Genomic DNA, 19,285 nt, shown 5'->3' on the forward strand with positions numbered 1-19,285 from the left:
GTATAACCTACTGTAATAGGTAATGCATATTATACACCTTACAACAGGGTAAGGTGTATACAATTTTTGCTTACTTACAAAAGTTGTGACTGCACCTAAAATAAATCATTACAGGAGTAGATTTTGGCACACATGCTCAATTATTTCATTGATTTACTTTCCAATGTAAAATAAGAGACTTGCGCTGCTGATGTCATCCTATCACAACAGAGTTCAACAGTTTTGCAAAACTATCAATTCAAAATGCCAAAATATGGCGGTGACATTGACGTCTGAAATGCAATAACTATTTTCTATTGAATTATTTTGTTTAATAATTATTAATTTACCTTTGGAATAACATCAATTAGAACAATATTTTAAATGTATAAAGATAAAATGGAAAAAAAAGCCTCTCAGGAAATACCGCCATCTGCAGGCAAGATTGAAGTACTGCTGCAGGCGCTTGTTTATGACGCTAGTCACACGTGCTTTAGAAGCAATGACCTCCTTCCTCGTGCAAACACGCGTTAACTGTTAGTTATTTCAGTGTAAGTTAACTTTAATAACGCACTTTAATAACGTATTTCTGTTTTTAGTTTTTTTTTTAAATCTTGCATGTCCCTGTGTACGTCTCTATCTGGCTACAGAGGGGATTCTCTCAGAGGGATTCTCTCCTTTAGTTTCTGTGAAAGATTTGGCAGTGATGACTGTGCATGCAACCCAAAGATGTATGTATTTGCACAGACTGGTGACAGCTTGCAAATCAATTCAGACTCACAGCAGGAACAGAGATGTGTTTGAGAAACTCGTGAAAAGTCCTTGCAACAGAACTTTTTTCACTGCTTCTGTAAGATCTAATGAGAATGATGGACAGAGCAAAGACTCCTTAAAACTAACTCCCAAGCAGGCAGAAAAACAAGATCTCCTTTTCAGGAGGAAGCGGCCGCTGTCCCCTTTGGAGAGGATAAGCAGTCTGCTGCCCCAGGATGTTTTGAGCCCAGAGGTGATGCATCTGAGGGAGCAGGAACAGCATGAAGAGGATCCACAGAGATGTGATCCAGAGACAGTCACTGATGAAGAAGATCTGGAGACACACAGTGGCCATGAGGTAGGAGAGGAGCCAAAAGCTGCAGCATTTCACCATGCAGAGGGGCATGTGTACCCCAATCTCCTAGGGGAGAGCTTGCTCACCTTTGGGGAGCTGCTTATTGCTGAGTACAGAAAGAAGAGACGGGTGGAGTTCAGGAAGATGTTCCAGCTTCAGCCAAGGGCCCGCCTGCAGAGCAGCTGGGGAATCATCAAGCATGACGATATTGTTGGGCAACCGGCAGGCAAATTCTTGAAGACAGGCAGGGATGTTCCCATCTTTTTTCGGCGTGCCAGTCTGGAGGACTATGTGCTGTATATGAAGAGGGGTCCTGCAATCGCCTATCCTAAGGTAGGTCTTGTATGAGTGCAGATGTTAAATGCAGAGGATTCTAACAGTGTCAGATTAATAACCTCCATCTCTGCCTCCTTGTGTGTTCAGGATGCAGCCAACATGCTGCTGATGATGGATGTTACAGAGGGAGATTGTGTGCTAGAGTCAGGCTCTGGGTCTGGAGCAATGTCCCTGTTTCTGTCCAGAGCAGGTCTGTCTGTCTCACTTTTCCTATCTTGCATCCCAACTACAAAGGTTTTAGTAAACTTTACTTTTTTCCACATTTTGTCGCATTACAATCTCAAACTGTATTTTATTGGGTTTTTATGTGAGAGACCAAAACAAATTACTACATAACTGTAACTGTGAAGTGGACTTATCTCAGTGCAATATTATTCGCTTGAGGCCTCAAAGTTTTGCTAGAGAGCAAACAGCATCATAAAGACCGAGATAGCTAAGCTGTAGAGGAGTTAAAACAGAGTAAGGTCACAAGACAACATTTCATAGAACTTTGTTACATCCATCATAGAGTATAACACAACTGCAAACGTATCAGTACAGGGCAGTCCAACATCCAACTGGATGTCTCAGGCAAAAGCTACAGAACGACAACAATTGGTTGTTGCTCAAATCTGACCTTTTTGGAGGAGTGACAAGAAGAAAGCCATTGTTAAAATAAAGTCTTTGATTTTGCCACATACCATTCGGTGTATGTGGCAAAGCAAACATTTAGGAGATTGTGCTGTGATCAGGTATGACCAAAATAGACCTTCTTGGTCACACAAAACTCCTATTTCTATGAAATAGAAGCTGACCTGGAGGATGCCAAGATGAATGAAGCTAAACACAAGGCAATTAATGAAGGAAAGCTGTGAGAGGTTATAAAAGACTTAAGGATGTTGTAGAGGTTCACCTCCCAGCTGGACAATGAAGACATGAAGATTGATGTCCAGAGAAGGACTCTTTCCAATAGCTCTAGCTACATTGCAAAGAAGAATGGGCATAACTTCAGCCTCTGTATGTGCAAAGTAGACAGACATACCCCAACTGTAACTTCAGTGAAATGTGAAACATAAAAAAATTGGTTCAGGGGGCTGAATGCAAATGGTCTTGATTTGTAGCCATTTATTCTCTTCCTCAATTTCACATTAATTCACTGCTTTAAGTTGGTTTATCACTTTAAATCCTAATAAAATACATGAATATTTGCGATTGTGAAGCAACAACATGTGGAGTAGTTGACAGGGTGTCAACGCATTGCAGATCAACAATAAAGTGCATGAGTATGAATGACACTGCAGGGTTGTACTAAATCTGACAGATCCAGTTAGGAGCATCTCATTTGCATATTTAAGCTCATATCAAAAGGTATCCAAGTCTAGTTTCTTAGACAGGAAGATATTAAGTAATACATTAAGGTTTAAGACTAGTTTCTAGTAATCTATGTTATAAATGAATAATGTGAATCAAGATTATGATGAAAATGAGACCTCATTCAACATTCAGAAACGATAGGGTCCAGATATTTCCTCCAGTTGGTTCTAGAGGGAGCGTGCTGAGCATAGAGGTGAGGGAGGATCACCACAGAAGATCAGTGAAGAACTACGAGCGCTGGAGGACATCCTGGGCTCTCAGACGAGGACAGAAGTGGCCCAACAACGTGGAGTTCCTGAACGCTGACCTCAGCACAGCCTCGTCACTCCTCGCTGGTCGAGGATTTCACTCGGTCAGTGTCATGACGTTTTCTTAACACGTTTGACATTAATAGATCTGCTCATTCGTCAGAGTTGCTTTCTGTTGCAGGTTGCGCTCGACCTGATACACCCTCATCTGGTTTTACCCACCGTGCTGCCACACCTGCATCCTGGAGCTGTCTGCGTCATCTACCTTGCAAAGTGAGCAGCCGCTTCAAAACACATAGAGGCTTCAACAGCGGTAGACTAGATATTTTATGAAATTAAAACATTTCTTGTGTTTCTGAAAACCCTGAAGTATCAACACAAGGCGACAATGTCAAAAATAAAAATGCTGCCACTAGCAACAACAAAAAAAACTGAATCTGAAGCTGCATGCCTTAAATATCATGATAATGTTCAAGACAAGTCAGTTCAGGCATAACAAGCATGGCTTGCTTCTAAGGGTTGAAGCAGTCTTTTTTCTTTACAAACATTGCAGCACAGCCCATGTTCTAAATTCTGTATGAATAAACTGAAGGACGTCTTAAATAATGGCTTTTAATAGACAAGGCTAATATAGAGATACATAGACAGCACCTTTTGAGAAATAAACCAAATGCAGGGCAATGGTGGAAGAATGACAATTTAGGCTTGTTTTTCCAGTCATGGGACCTGAACACCTTTCAGTTATTTAGGGTTCAACCATGAACTCCCCGTTCTACTAGAGTGAGATGTGAGTCCATCTGACAGCTGAATCTTGGCCCAGAGTGGATCAGCAGGACAATAATGTCACAACGGCACAGTAAATATCCAGATCTCAACATGATTGACATGCTGTAGTGTGAACTTGGGATAGTTTTGTAAAAACATGCCTGCAAGTCTTAATAAGGTGAAAGAAAAGTGGACTTCAATGCTGATTGTTCTACAAGTCTCTGAATTATGAACTTTCTAAATGTGTTTCTTTTAATTTTAAATAAAAGCAGTTTTTGAGTATTGGTTTTAGTTTGACAGATCTATGTCAAATGAATGCTTATGACCAAACAAACAGGCATCCTTCAGAGGTGTTATGTTTAAGGATTTCAAGTTTCAAATTGTTGTATATATGAGCAGGAACTGAATTCTGTTGCACTATTTTCCTTTCACAGTATAACACAGGTTATTGATCTGCTGGAGGGTCTCCGGTGTTCTGCACTTCCTGTTTTCTGTGAACGCATCATTGAGGTTCCTGTCAGGCACTGGTTGGTGGCCCCTGCAATGCAGAAAGACGGACAATACTGCACCAGGAAAGCTCCGAACCTCGGTGAAGACACGAGCAGCGAAGAAGAATCATCCGATGGGGCCGATGGAGGTAAATGCAAATGAAATCGAATGATTTCTTTGAATCCTATTGGTTGAATTTTTCTCCCTGTAAACGTTGGTTGTCTTTTCAGAAGCCCCTTTTGGGCCAGCATTTGGCAATGTTCCCTACGTAGCCAGACCCCATCCAGAACAGATGAGTCACACAGGTTAGAATGAGGTAGAATCTCTGGTTTTGTTTCATGTTTGTAGGAAATTCTGATCATGACATTTCATTTTTCAGCATTCCTGGTGAAGCTGAGGAAGTTTGTGCAGTAGCCGCAGTCACTGAAGACCCCTGGATACAAGACATAATTTAAGAGCTGAATTTTACCTCACAGAGCCTGAAAAGTAAAAGAAACTGATGGAAATATGGATCATTATATTTTTTTTAATCTAAAAATGTATACATTTAAAATTTATATGGCAAAGGGATAGAAAAGTTTGAAATAGTTTAAATAGAATATCCCAAGAAAAGTCCAAACATGAAACCTGAAAAATGCACTGATTGTAAGACAGAATGTACAAGTGGATGAATAGACTTTGGAAGGCTGGATTAAATTAATAACCTGATGAATGAGTGAATGGATGACTTTTTGTAGATGTACAGTTGGATTGTGACAATGGTTGGACAGCTGGAAGAATGAGTGATGGATGGTTTGGATGGACAGATGAATGGAAAAACAGATGGAGGATCCACAAAATGATGGATGGACAAACGAATGAAAGAATGGACAACTGGGTGAATAGTGAAACTGATGGATGACTGATGGGAGAAAATAGCAGAACCAATTGATCAATTGATATATTGGCAGATGCATGGATGACTAGGCATATTGGTATACAGCCAGACTGAGATGGATGGAAGGACTGATTGACGAGGATGCAACTTTTATGTGCATATTTGGTTAAAGAGACAGCATGAAAACTCACAGGTGATAGAAATACTTTTAGAAATTGTGTTACAAATCATGTTGATAATACACTCATGAACAAGACTTGAATCAATTGTCTTTTTCCAATCCTATCCAGATCTGTAACATACTAAACTCAGATTCCAACATTTTCTAGCCTGTGTGTAGGTATCTCGGTAACAAAGATGTTTTAGCTAAGTATAAAACAGCTGTCATATTGGCACCTGAGCCCAGTAAAAAACAATGAGACAAATTTAAGTTCAGCCTTTGTATTCTTAAACTCACAGGCATTGGCTCATCAAAAAGTCACAACTGGAAAAAAAAATACCCACAAGATTCCCCCACTCAATCCAACATGCATCCCAGGGTTGAAATGTTGCAAAACATCTCATTTACAAATAAGTTAAATAAATACTGTAGATAAATATGTAGAGAAATCTGTAGCTGGAACAATCTTAGCTTGTGTACAACTTATTTCATATTTATGTGCGTTGAATAAGTGTAGTTTATTATGTTTGTTTCAGGTTACCACTAACTGGAAGACTCTGACCTTCAAAGTTTTAGATAAACAAAGGATTATTGCACAGAACGGTTCAGTTGGTTCAAAGAGGAACAAGGTGGAACAGCCGAGTTTAGCTTTGGGTTTTACATCTCGCTGATCCAGTCTATGAAGGGGTCACAGGAAGAGTCGCAGGAAGAAGTCTCCCCTATCAAAGAGAAAGGACAAACAAGAAAGATTAGGAGATGTCAATTTATTAGTTGGCAAGCAATTGTTTCAAAAAGGCAGGAAACAAGAATCTACTTTATTTCTGCCTAATTTAAAAATTATTTCACTTAATCTGTTCAAGGATGATGCATGTCTGGTTTCTTTCCTGGATGGTTTCTGGTTTCCCAAATACATCACTTTTTAAACCATCTTCTGAAGACAGTTGTAAAAAAAATCATATGCATTTGCTTAAATTATTTAAATACACATTGCCCATTATGCCAAGTCATATTGTTTTTTTTTTTTTTTGCTGATAGCTAGTGGATATCCAATAATATAAAGAAAAGCTCTATAAAATCTGGAGAAGCAATACTCAGGATGACTTTAGACGATCAGTAAAAAGCCTGAAAGCAAAACAAAGAAATCCATCACTTTGTTTCATCTTTAGCAAAGAGCTCTGCATTCTGGCTTTTGAATAACCTCTGGCCCTTACTTGGAAGCTTTTCAGGACAGAAGCAGCACAATTTCGGTGCCTCGTCTTTATCCTCCTCTGCCGCCCTGTTGGAGGCTTTGGGTGGCGTCAGCTCGAATGTAAAGGCAGGAGCAAACGGGTTCAGGTAGCTTGTGGTCTGTGCAGATGGTTGGCTGGAGGAGATGCGATGCAACCTGCTGCCGCAATTGCAAAGGGCACAGGAAACGGGGGAGGCGGATGGGCCGCGCGGAAAACGAGTAGGGCCTTGTGTGTTGTACTGTCTCAGGGCGCCACTGTGGTGATCGGAACGCTGCCGCTGCCACACAAAGTGAGAAGGCACAATGGCCATTACCTGGGGACAGAGGCAGGGAGACAGAAGTCAACAAAACCCAAACTAATCCAAAATTGTTAAAGTTGAAAGAAGCCAGGGTACCAGTCAGAAATGCATACACACTGATCAGTATGAATGCCATTAATCGAGGGCTTTTAATACTCAATGTAACCCATTCTGTTTTTAGGGTGGAGTGATGATAGAACCAACTTCAACACTGGCTATAAGGAGGTTGCCTAACTTTTTTTTCTCAAAGTGCGTCTGTGTGTCTCAGAGCTGTATCTATAACTTTCACCCTTTTTGGATTTGAGAAAATCAACTACTCAATGAAGTTTGTCTGTCAAAGTGTTTCTTTAAAAGACTATTTTTGGCACTAATGGCTTTTACTGAACAGTCATTTGATAGGAAAGAGGCTGCAGAGAAAAGAGAAAGACACACAGCAAATGGTCTGAAACCAGGAATTGAATCCAGGGAAACCGCGTCAAGGACTATGACTTCTGCATGTGGGGCGCCTCCTAGACCAACCAAGGTGCACAGCACCCCATCAAATTGTTTGTTATAACACCCTTCAACCATAAAAAGAAACCACTTCAAATGTACGAATAAAAACCCCAAAATTAATCATAATGCCCATGCTGAGAGGATAGAAATTTCTGGATGGCGCTGAGTTTATCAGCCTCATTTCAAAGACAAATGTTCGCACCTCCTCACAGCAGCTCTTACTGACAGCAGCTCGGTAACAGATGCGAGCCCATAACTCATCTCGCTGCTTAAGGAAACGTGGAAACTGTCTCCTCCAGTTCTTTCCCAGAGCCCATGGGAAAATTTCATACTTGCTTTCCTCCTCATCCTCTTCCATGGTGTTGGCAAGATAGCTACAGATACAGAACAAATGCTGATATCAGGAATGGTGTATTTACAACAAAATCTGTAAAGCTTCTTCTGATTTCTGTGGACTTACAGGGCCATGAAAAAATTCTTTCTGGTGTATTCAGCAATAGAGAAGTGGGCCCGTTTGAAGTACACAAAGGTCATGGCTACAAGGTACTGACAAAATAGGGTAAAACCTGAAGTCGGCACACAGTAATTAAGCAAAATGAAGGTTTGTTATAAAGTATAAAGGGTTTTACCTTGTCACTCATTTTGTAGCAGCAGTCCATCCGGAGAAAGTCTTGGATCAGGTCATCATCTGAAACCAAAATCATTATGTTATTCCTTAGGCTTCTCTCACCAGATGTTTTTAATTTAAATGGTAAATGATAAATGTCCTACATTTGTATAGCATTTCATCAGGCCCAGAGGAGCCCAACGTACTTCATACAACATCCAGTCATTCATGCACACATTCACATGCCGATTTACCAAAAAGACGCAAGTACGAAGCCATTTCCTGCCGCTGGATGACCGTTGCAGGCATTTTGGTAAAATACGGGTCACGTTGACCGGACTGGATCTTCCACAGGGAACTTTCAGAGTCCTGACTATTCGCTCTGCTTAGGCAGAAATGCTTTCTCATCTGACGGACATTTTTGCGCTTGACCCGCAGGGATGCAGAGGGAGGAGTTTTCATCATGCCAAAGCTTGTGTCATATGTTCAGGAGGCTACTGCTGTCTGGTGATTGGAGAAGGAAGAAAAGTCAAAGATCTTAAAGTTAATCCACTTCTCTAAAAGGCTTGAGAGAGCCCAAAAGGTGATGGGTGATTTGTGAAGCAATCCCACAAGACAGCCCAGGCACATCTGATTAAATTTAGCTTAATTCCATCACATACATTTGTTTCACTTCATTAACATATAGAAAACATCAGTAGTTTATCTCAGCACACACAACATGAACAAACATTTGTTTCTACTAAAGAAATGTAAACACTCAGAAATATTTCATCCCGACATTCAAAAAAAAAAAAACAAAAATAAAAACTCAAACCATCTCATACTAAAAGATAATCTTTTTTTTCCAGTTGATTAAATGCACAGACCTTTTTCTTAATGTTAAAGACATAATTTGATGGGGATAATCTTATAATTCAATATATATTAATGCAAAAATAAATTTTTCAATAGTATGCATAATAAATTATGTATGAAAATACAAAATGTCCTACTTTTTCAAAAAGAGTTGAATGTAATCAGTTTAAATAAATGAGCTTATTAAATAGAAAAATGCAGTGGGATAAACAACTGGAGGCAAAATGGACAAATTTTATAATTGGACGGATCCAATAGGCCGGCTGGAAACAACAACAACAAAAATCCATCCTGAATCTGTCAAAAACTCTCTTCAGTGTCAAAGTTAAAGCTGAGCGAAAGCAACTTAAAGTTTGCAATTTTCAGTCTCGCTTATGTGAATAAAGACAAAATTTGAGAAAGCGGGTTCTTCTAGATAGGAAACCTGTTCCTACAGAGGCTTACTGGAGCAAGACTTCAACACATAACAGAAAGTTGAAAGTATGACAACAAAAGGACTCTTTTTTCCCCCCCTTCACTCTGAACGCTCTGATTCTCACTGTCACAAAAAAAATGTATAATCTGTCTTAAGTAGTGAGTGAGATATACTGTAGTACTTTTTAGTTGGTTCATAATATAGAGATTTTAACTGTAATCGTAGATGTTCAGTAAAGCAACGACACATCTACGCAACTTTGAGATGCTTTGGAGAAATCAGGTTTTTCTTTACCACAAACACTTTATGAAACAAGTGCTTTGTTGTTACTTGGAGTTCTAAGAGAGAAATCAGAAGAAGATAAAATAATGGAAGTAATGGAAAATTGGCCACCGATTCACTGACTCATTGTGTGAATTGTTGTTGACTTTAAAGAAAACCAAAGCTCAGTATTTCTAAAACATATAACTAAATATTCAAAGGAAGATGATCTGATCAGATGTTTTCTATAAGGTCATACCCAGTAGGTCCAGTGATTTATTCAGAAAAAGGTAATGCAAGCTCTGTGAGGCAAGAGTTTTGAATATAACATAAAATGAAGATCAACCATTTTGGGATCAAAACACACGTGTCTTACCAAAACGGGATTTATATTAAATTTTAAATAATAAAAGTAGATTTAAAAAATGACTGATTCGGAACTGTTTTCGATATACTGAAAAACCTCTAATAATGTTAACGTATTGCATTAGTTTAGTACAAGTTTTGACACAAAAAATTTTTTCCAGCTGTCCGTAACAATTAAGTGATATGCAAGGAAATTGGATTTTTATATGAATTTAAGATACATTTTAATCAGTTTTTACTTGGAGCGGAAAAGTCTTACGCACATACTTGCAGGTGTCTGCGTAATTAATCTGAACATTAAAGTCCGGCCAACTTTGGCCACCCCTTCTATTATATCTCCAGGTCACTATTTTTAGTTTTTGACTAAGATGTTACTTAAACGTTTGATCTAAATTGACATTTTACAAAATTAGACAAGTCTATAGCTTTTCCGCTAGGTTAAGAATGGCGTAGCTAGCTTAAAAGCTCACCGAAATCACACATTTTCGGTTTTTCTTCAGAAAATATTTTCTCATCGGTAAAAACGAAAAGTATCAGCGTTAAATAAAAGTTAAAGCTATTGTTGGTCTGTGAGCCCCATAAAGGTTAAGACAAAAAACAGACACTAACCCGAGTAGATGGCAACTCACTGAGTTCGAGGATCCGCAGCAAGCACTCCTCCCTAGCGCGAGACGCGCTGACTACTCGTAGTGTTTTTCCCCCTTCTTCTTCTTCTTCTTCTTCTTCGTGTGAGAGGAGGGTGTTTGAGGAAGAGCGGAAGAAGAGCGAGTGTGCGAGTGATTGAATCTTTTCTATCTTTGTTTTTTCTTACTGTTTTTCACTGGGTGTTTGTGTTACTTGTTTATTTTGTATTTTCGTGTTAGTTTCATCACGTTTTAAGGGGTTTTTGTGGGTTCGGGTGTGGCCATTAGGCCGGCGTCTGAGGACGCCATGGTGGTTGTCGGTGGTGGGTCTTTCTCCACGCTGACACGGAAGAACGGCGTCAAGGTGGGTGCTGGTTCTCCGTGCAGCGTGGAGGAAGTTTGTCTGGCTGTGGGTGAGGTGATTGGGCACGGGGCAATTAGGTCTGCAGCACGAATGAATGGAGCGGTGGTGTTGTTTGTTGAGACAGTGGAGCAGGCTCAGCGTTTGGTGGAAGCGGGCGTGTCTGTCAACGGCTTGTTTTTACATGTTTCGCCTTTAACTTTACCTGCAACTAAGGTAATGTTATCAAACGTTCCTCCTTTTATTAGCGATGAGTTTCTGATAAAAGAGTTGTCACGACACGGTAAAGTGGTGTCGCCGATAAGGAAGGTTTTATCTGGCTGTAAGTCACCTTTACTGAAACACGTTGTATCGCACAGAAGACAACTGTTTATGTTATTGAACCGTCGGGACGAAGAACTGAATCTGAGGTTTCATGTTAAAATAGATGATTTTGATTACATGTTGTTTGCCACTTCTTCCAACATGAAGTGTTTTGGTTGTGGACAAGAGGGACACATTGTAAAAATGTGTCCAGACAAGGCCGGGCCGGCCCCGCCGGGTTCGGCGAAGCAGCAGCCCGCTGCTGCTGAGCAGGAGGGGGCCTCACCTCGTGAGGTTAGTGCGGCGGGGGAACCCGCGGCTGCGGCGGGGGAACCCGCGGTGGCGGCGGAGGAACCCGCTACAGAAGAACCAGCAGAGGGTATTGTTGAGGTGTCAGTGGTGGACAGTGGGATGAGTGCGTGTGTGGGAACGGAGAGGTGCACGGTGGTGTGTAGTGATGGGGTGCATGGTGGTGAGGGTGAAAGTGTGGAGGGAGAGAATGTTGGTGTGCAGGAAGGACAGGAGGAGGTGAAGGATAGTGAGGAGCATTTAGTGTGTGGGGATCAGGGAGGGATAGGTGAAGTGGAGGTAGGAGGACAGAATGAAAGGAGGAACAGTGTAGAGTCGGTTTTGGGAACTGGATTGGAGGGAGAGACAGAGGAGGTGATGGAAGTGGAGGCTTCTGCCCCGGTAAAGAGGCGAAGCAAAAGGAGGAATGTGGTGGCTGCTGTACAGGCCAGCAGGCAGGTAAGCAAGCTGGCTGGAGAGAGGAGGGAGGTGTCGGACAGCAGCGACGCTGAGAGCTGGTTCTCTGACACCAGCGAGGCGTCAATGACTCAAACAGGTAGTAAAGAACCAAGATACCCTGTCGAGTCTTACAGAACGTTTTTAAAACAAACCAAAGGGCTGAAAGGAGTAAAGATAGAAAGTTATTTTCCAGATCTGAGAATCTTTTACTCCTCTGCGAGACATCACATTAGGAACAACGAGGTATCGAGTTTTGAAAAGACAGAAATATTTAGATTAAAGAAAGCAATGTCAAAAGCGAGAAAACTTTTTTGAGTAAAAATGATGCACAGTGATTTTTTAGTATTTTTATTATTATTATTTTTTATAGTCTTTTTGTGTGTTGGTTTTAGCTTCTTACCCAATATGGATTCTTTTAACATTGCAACTCTGAATCTTAACGGGGCGAGGGAGGCTGAGAAGCGGGCTTTGATTTACCAAACACTGAACCAAAAGAAAATAGATGTTATTTATTTACAGGAAACTCATAGTGATCATTTAATTGAGACGGACTGGGGCAGAGAGTGGAGGGGGGAGGTCATTTTAAGCCACGGCACCTCCCAGAGTGCAGGGGTGGGCTTCCTGTTCTCTAAGGCTTTCACCCCGAACTCCACAGAAGTAGAGCATGTCGTTCAAGGGAGGTGTCTTTTAGTTAAAGCAAAGTTTGATATTTTTAGTCTGGTTTTTATTAATATTTATGCTCCGACCACCAATGCAGAGAAAAAGCGTTTTTTTGAACAAATTGGGGAAAAGTTGGGCGATTGTGGGTCTGAGGATTATGTTTTTATAGGCGGGGATTTTAATTGTACAGAAAACGAGTTTTTAGATCGTAATCATGCAGAGCCGCATCCAGCGGCCCAACATGCTCTGCGTCAGCTGGTCTCGTCTCACGGCCTGGTGGACGTATGGAGGAGGATGCATGCAGGCTCCAGGCAGTACACATGGTCCCACTTTAAGGAAAACCGTATCTCTTTAGCTCGACTTGATCGTTTTTATTGTTTTAAACACCATTTTAATGTGTTTAAAACATGCCAGATTTTACCGGTGGCTTTTACCGATCACTCGTTGCTTTTAGGTGGTGTTTTTATTAGAAACATTTTACCTAGAAGCGCTTACTGGCATTTTAACTCAGCTTTAACTTATGATCAGGGTTTTAAGGAGATTTTAGGTTATTTTTGGACTGGTTTTAGACAGAGAAAGGCTGATTTTACTTGTCTGAGACAGTGGTGGGACCATGGCAAAGTTCGGATAAAACTGCTGAGTCAGCAGCACACCCTTAATGTCACCCGTGACATTACCGGATCTATCAGGGATCTGGAGATGAACATCGTGGAATTAGAACAACTTAGTGAATCCACAGGAAATCGAGAGCACATTGAAGCTCTCAAATCTAAAAGGCTAGTTTTAGCAAACCTGCTGGAGAATAAAGTCCAAGGCGCATTGGTCAGGTCCCGGATCCAGAACATCACAGAGATGGATGCTCCCTCTGGCTTTTTCTTCAGCTTGGAGAGGAAACACGGGCAGAGGAAGCAGATCCACTCTTTGCTGTCGAACACAGGGCAGCAACTGAGTGAACCAGTGCAGATCAGGAGGAGGGCTGTGGAGTTTTACAGTTCTCTGTTCCAGAGTGAACATGAGGAAAACGAGGAACTGTTCGAGGAGTTCTGCAGTGAACTGCCTCAGGTCTCCGAGGAGACCAACACTGACCTGGAGCGCCCCCTGGGGCTTCAAGAACTCCACACAGCCCTCCTCAGCATGCAGGGCCAGAAGTCCCCGGGCATTGACGGGCTCACTGTTGAGTTTTACAAGGCCTACTGGGATCTTCTGGCCCAAGATTTGCTTGACGTCTACAACGAGTGTCTGCACACTGGTTCACTCCCCTTGTCCTGCCGAAGGGCGGTCATCACCCTGCTGCCCAAGAAGGGGAACTTGCAGGAGATACAGAACTGGCGCCCTGTGTCCCTCCTCTGCACCGACTATAAGATCCTCTCCAAGGCCCTGGCCACGAGGCTGGGGAAGGCTATGGAGCAGGTCATCCACCGGGATCAGACATATTGCGTCCCCAGCAGGTCCATGGTAGATAACATCTACCTAATTCGGGATGTTTTGGAGGTCTCCGGTTCATTAGGTTTGCAAATTGGCTTGATTTCACTAGATCAAGAAAAGGCATTCGACCGCGTCGAACACGGCTTCCTCTGGGAAACCATGAGGAGGTTTGGGTTCGGCGAGGGTCTTATCGCCAAGATCCAGGTTCTGTACAGTGGCATTGAGAGTGTGCTGAAGATCAACGGTAGCCTGTGTGCTCCTTTTAGGGTGTGTAGAGGCGTTCGACAGGGCTGCGCGCTCTCGGGGATGCTCTACGCACTCTCCCTGGAACCCCTCCTCCGGAAAATACGCTCGAGTGTTTATGGTCTGGTTTTACCTGGTTTTAAGGACAATATGGTTTTATCTGCCTACGCTGACGATGTTGTTGTTTTTGTAAAAGATCAGCAAGATGTCACTGTTTTAACCAAGATCACTGAACAGTTTTTTACTCTGTCCGCTGCGAGGGTGAACTGGGAAAAGAGTGCAGCCCTGGCCGTCGGCGAGTGGTCTGCAGGGCTCCCAGTTCTCCCTCAGGGTCTTTTATGGAAGAAGGACGGTTTTAAATATCTTGGTGTGTTTTTAGGCAGTACACATATTGTGAACAAGAACTGGGATGACCTTGAGCAAAAAATAAAACATAAACTGTCAAACTGGAAGTGGCTTCACCCACAAATGTCCTACCGGGGCAGAGTGTTGGTGTTAAACAACCTTGTCGCTTCGCAGCTGTGGCACAAGCTTGCTGTTTTAGACCCACCGTCTGGCTTACTGGTGAAAATTCAGTCAGAGATGGTTGATTTTTTTTGGAACGGTCGACACTGGGTGCCACAGTCCGTTTTATTTTTACCGAGAGAGGAGGGGGGCCAGGGCCTTGTCCACCTGGCTAGCAGAACAGCTACCGTGCGTTTACAGTTCCTGCAAAAGTTTCTTACAAGATCTCCTGTATGGAAAGATGTGGCCAGCTGCATCCTCAGACGTGTGAATTCTCTGGGGTTGGATGCTGCTCTGTTTTTAACTGATTTTAGTCTTTTAAAGTTAAAAGGGTTGCCTCAGTTTTATCAGAGTGTTTTTAAATCGTGTGCTTTTTTTAAACTGCACAGGTCAAAAACGCATAATTCTCTGCATTGGCTTTTAGAGGAACCGTTGGTCTGTGGAGCAAAAATGGATGTCCGGGATAGCACCGTGCCGGGCCTTGCTGAGGTGCTGTCCAGGTCCGGGACGGTGACCGTGCGGCGGCTGGTGGAGGTGGCTGGACCGGACTTCACTAACATCCAGGAAGTCGGCCAGCTGCTTGGGGTCCGGTCCGCCAGACTGACACAGCGCTTCCTGGAGCTGATAAAGGGGCGGATGACGGCCGAGGAGAGGAGGCTGTTGCAGCTGTATGCCACGAAGGAGTGCCTGCCTGACTCAAATGACATGTTCCCGGATGTGTCCCTGATCCCAGATGTTGAGGAAGACAGCGGTCCCTTGCTGCACTTTACGGACTCAGGGGCAGACTTAAATAACAGCAGCGCAAAAGTGCTGTACAAATACTGTGTCAAGATCCTACACAAGAGAAATCTCTGCAGAAGATCCGTCAGCGTGTGGAGCGACAGACTCGGAGGACAAGAACCTCAATGGAGGACTTTATACAAGCCTCCAATCAAAAAACGGACTGGTGATCTGCAGTGGCGGATTTTGCACGGCGCTATCGCCACAAACTCGTTTTTATCGGTCATCAGTCCCGGGGTTTTAAACGAGTGTCCATTTTGCAGTTTGTCTGAGAGTGTGTTTCATGTTTTTACGGAGTGTGTACGGTTAACTAGTTTTTTAAATTTTTTAGGGAGTATTTTTAGCCTTTTTGGCATGGTTTTTACCAATTCCCTATTTATTAACGGTGTACATCACAGTCGATCTACAAGTTTTAAATCTCGTCTTTTAAATTTTTTAATAGCCGAAGCCAAAATGGCTATTTATATAACTCGACGAGACAAAATGCAGGCTGGACCTCAACTCGACGCGGTGGCTCTGTGGAAGGTCAATATTAAGGCCAGGTTGAGATTAGAGTTTTGTTTCTACAGAGCCACCAGGAATCTGAGGGGTTTTTTAGAACTGTGGGGTTTTCATAATGTATTGTGCACCATTTCCGATCAGGGAGACCTAAAATATAATAAGCTGCTATTGTAAATATTTATTGTGTTTTTTAGTGTCCTTTGACCTGATCATGTCTTGTTTTTATTGTTAACATATTGTTCAATAAATGTTTTGTTAAAAATCAAAAAATCTTCTTCTTCTTCTTCTTCTTCTTCTTCTTCTTCGACGTGGCGTTGAACGTCAGTACGCTAGTACGTCGACGCGCCCGCCATATTGGTAAGGCAAGATAAGGGCCAGTCCTTGCCAATTTGATATCCGTTTCATCATTAAAAAAGCTGGGCAATATTAAAAATCAAGTCGTTAGAACAATGCTAACATCAGCGGTATGAGTAGAAATGAAAGAAGCACAACTAATAAAACATTTCCAGTATTTTATACCTATCAAGCTGACTTGGTGTAGGCTCATAAACAAGATAATACATCTCAAGACATTTTAAGACCATGTTGGAAAAGTAGGGAGGGTCATCTTTCAGTGAGCAATGTAGAAGATAATCTAGCAAAATGTTGCACACCATAGGGGAAAAATCCCAAACATTTCAGATCCATTTATAGCTAATGTATACATATCTAGATTTAAAAATAGCAAACATTATAGACAGCACTTACCTCTCTATTTTTTATCCTAAACTTTTACTAATGCTGTCTTTGTTGCATGAAGCTAGAAGAATTATGAACAACCCACTAATTTATATTTTGCACAGAAATTGCTACTTTGTTTTATTTATTTACCACATCTTTGTTATTATTTAAATGTAGACTTTTGTTCCAAATGTCACAAGAGTATGTCATGTAAAGTCTTTAAGATAATCTAGTGCTAAAGTTCAAAATTAAAGTCTTAAGTATGCCCAGTATTAACTACATGTCTCAGTGACTCAGTCTTTAAATAAAAGCCAGCTAAAAGTTGATTTATCTATTTTTTGACTACCAAAAAAGATACATGAACTAATTTTAATTTATACCATAATCAACAGTGCTGTTATTCAAATGTATGTGTTTTATGTGTATTCTTAGTATTTTCATATTCATATATTGAAATGTCCTTTTTAACTTGTACTTTGAGTAGGTTTTTGCTAATGACTATGTAGAAGACATTTTATTCATTTACTAGTAAATACAACAAACATTGACATTTACTAAATGAAAACCAGATTGTCTGTCGCTTACATAAATTTTCTTGGGCCAATTAAAGAACCTCTGCACCTGCTCACTATGCTACAGGTGTCTCCAATAAGCACAATGACTGCAAAGCCTGCTGTTTAAGAGCAGACTCTTCTCTAACGATCACTCACTGTAGCTGACCTATGCTTTAGAGGGAGAAATGTTCCTGGGAGGCTGTTTAAGGTTTGTTAGTGAAGTGGCTTGGTGTGATGACTAACTTATTAAAGTAAAACGAGTCTCAATGTTGGTTCTAATGCAAAGGTTTTGTGGGGTGTCATGGATCAGCCTGCTTTTTTACCTTGGAAATTGTTTTCCTACTGGTGAGTCAAAACCTCAAACCCTGAAAGTATGGACACTATTAGACTTAAAATGAAACTTAGGTTTTACCAATTCAAACTCCTGTCAGTTTTCTCTTGGTTTTAGTTGCAATAGACAAGGTGTAGGGACAAAAATAAAATCTGCTAGTTGTGTAAAAGTAGATGTTTTGAGAAACCTTAACAGACTCTTCACAGTGCTGGTGACAAGAACAATACAATTCAACCTTTATTGGCTCCATACAGACAACATGGTGCCTAACAACTACCACTCATTTCCTAGCAGCTTGCATTCATGCAACTTGTGAGACTTGACACATTTGGTCACTTTTGTGTAACTTTCTCTCTCTCTCACCAGATCATGGCAGTAAAACAACTTCCTTGAATTCTGGATCTTCAGCAATTCCAGACTCTAAGTTTGCATCCTCATCTGTTGGAAATGAATCAAACTCCAGCACTGAAGTTCCTGTTGAGACCACTAACTCCAACTCTACTAGTGCCCCAGATACTCTATCACCAAGAGCCTTTTATGTTGGCTCTCCATTGCATGCAGAGGAGAGATCAGCTGGCTTCTCAATGCAGCCACTGATGAACTCAACTCCTAGAGGCTTGTATCCATTATCCAATCCCTGGTTTGGACTATTCCATGAAGCTGTATATCCAAGCCCTGATTCTCATCCATATACTTATGGTGATGGCTCTAGGGGATTTCCTTATTACAATTATGGTGGCATTCATGCAGCATCTCTTCCTTATGGCTACAACTATGGCACTGCTGGGTCTCCTCATTACAGTTATGCTTATGGCATGAATGGTTTGCCTTTCCAAGCATATGACCACAGGATGTCTGCATCTCCTCCCTATGGGGTGGCCCCACCACCTGCATATGGCTACTTGCCCTGGCAGCCTTCAGGACTTGATCCTGAATTGTTTCTCATTGGAAATGTTTTAATGGAAGTTCGTGAAATGCCACTTGCTCAGGCTGGCCCATATGTCATGGTGCCAGTGGGCATGACAGAGCCTTCTGTGTACCCTCCATCTCACCTCATGCAGTCAAATGGAGGCTATCACAGAGCAGGAGATCTCCTTTCTGACAATCTGTACTCCAGCAATGACTATTCTTTAGAGCCTGAAACTGACACAATGCAGCAACAAGATGTTCCAGAAACTGACTTTTAGAAGGCAGATTGTTTCTTTTTGGTAAGGCAAGATTGAGTGTTTACTGCTGGAACACAAGTTGCCATCTGTGCCCATGATCCTGTCTTGTCTTTCAGGGTGGACTTTTTATCTGGAACTTTTCAGATGTGGAGAGAGAGCTGAATAAAACTGATGGGGAAAACTTCAAACTGGCTTGACTCCTATCTTTATCATGCAACATTGCAGCAACTGTATGACAAAAAGGGACTTCATGACAAAACTGACTCAGCTGGTTTGTGCTGACTTTCATTTATGATTAAACAGACTGCTTCAGACACTTCCCTGGATCTCAGGAAAGACTAGAGTAAAGCATTAGTCAAACTGACCCATGAAGGGCTGCTGCTGAACCAATAGGTAGTAGGTGTTTGCATTTTTTTTGGAAGACCTGGTGGCTTCATTTTCTGAACTGAGATTGCAGCACTGAATGCTGCTTCATGTTTGTTTTCTGATTGGGTTGTAGTGATCTGGAATGTTCGCTAAGCCA

General features: G+C 41.7%; 3 protein-coding genes across 3 annotated transcripts; 2 read left to right on the forward strand and 1 right to left on the reverse strand.

The window, feature by feature from the left end:
- The first annotated feature begins 466 nt into the window (after positions 1-466).
- trmt61b (tRNA methyltransferase 61B) lies at positions 467-4,998 on the forward strand. The gene is made up of 7 exons (XM_028000667.1): positions 467-1,420; positions 1,511-1,613; positions 2,938-3,128; positions 3,206-3,297; positions 4,224-4,426; positions 4,509-4,583; positions 4,658-4,998. Exons 1-7 carry the CDS (start codon positions 686-688, stop codon positions 4,690-4,692), a joined length of 1,434 nt encoding a protein of 477 aa, XP_027856468.1. The 5' UTR covers positions 467-685; the 3' UTR covers positions 4,693-4,998.
- Positions 4,999-5,353: 355 nt separating this feature from the next.
- On the reverse strand, positions 5,354-10,580 carry spdya (speedy/RINGO cell cycle regulator family member A). The gene is made up of 7 exons (XM_028000668.1): positions 10,454-10,580; positions 8,199-8,448; positions 7,967-8,025; positions 7,798-7,883; positions 7,540-7,711; positions 6,527-6,857; positions 5,354-6,034 (listed from the first exon to the last, which is right to left on the reverse strand). Exons 2-7 carry the CDS (start codon positions 8,407-8,409, stop codon positions 5,973-5,975), a joined length of 921 nt encoding a protein of 306 aa, XP_027856469.1. The 5' UTR covers positions 8,410-8,448; positions 10,454-10,580; the 3' UTR covers positions 5,354-5,972.
- A 6,767-nt stretch (positions 10,581-17,347) lies between these two features.
- LOC114133798 (uncharacterized) lies at positions 17,348-18,950 on the forward strand. Its single transcript, XM_027999883.1, has 4 exons — positions 17,348-17,473; positions 17,552-17,610; positions 17,963-18,804; positions 18,879-18,950. Exons 1-3 carry the CDS (start codon positions 17,451-17,453, stop codon positions 18,781-18,783), a joined length of 903 nt encoding a protein of 300 aa, XP_027855684.1. The 5' UTR covers positions 17,348-17,450; the 3' UTR covers positions 18,784-18,804; positions 18,879-18,950.
- Positions 18,951-19,285: the final 335 nt, after the last annotated feature.

This window comes from Xiphophorus couchianus, chromosome 19 (assembly GCF_001444195.1).
Source record: "Xiphophorus couchianus chromosome 19, X_couchianus-1.0, whole genome shotgun sequence".
Classification (NCBI taxonomy): Eukaryota; Metazoa; Chordata; class Actinopteri; order Cyprinodontiformes; family Poeciliidae; genus Xiphophorus; species Xiphophorus couchianus.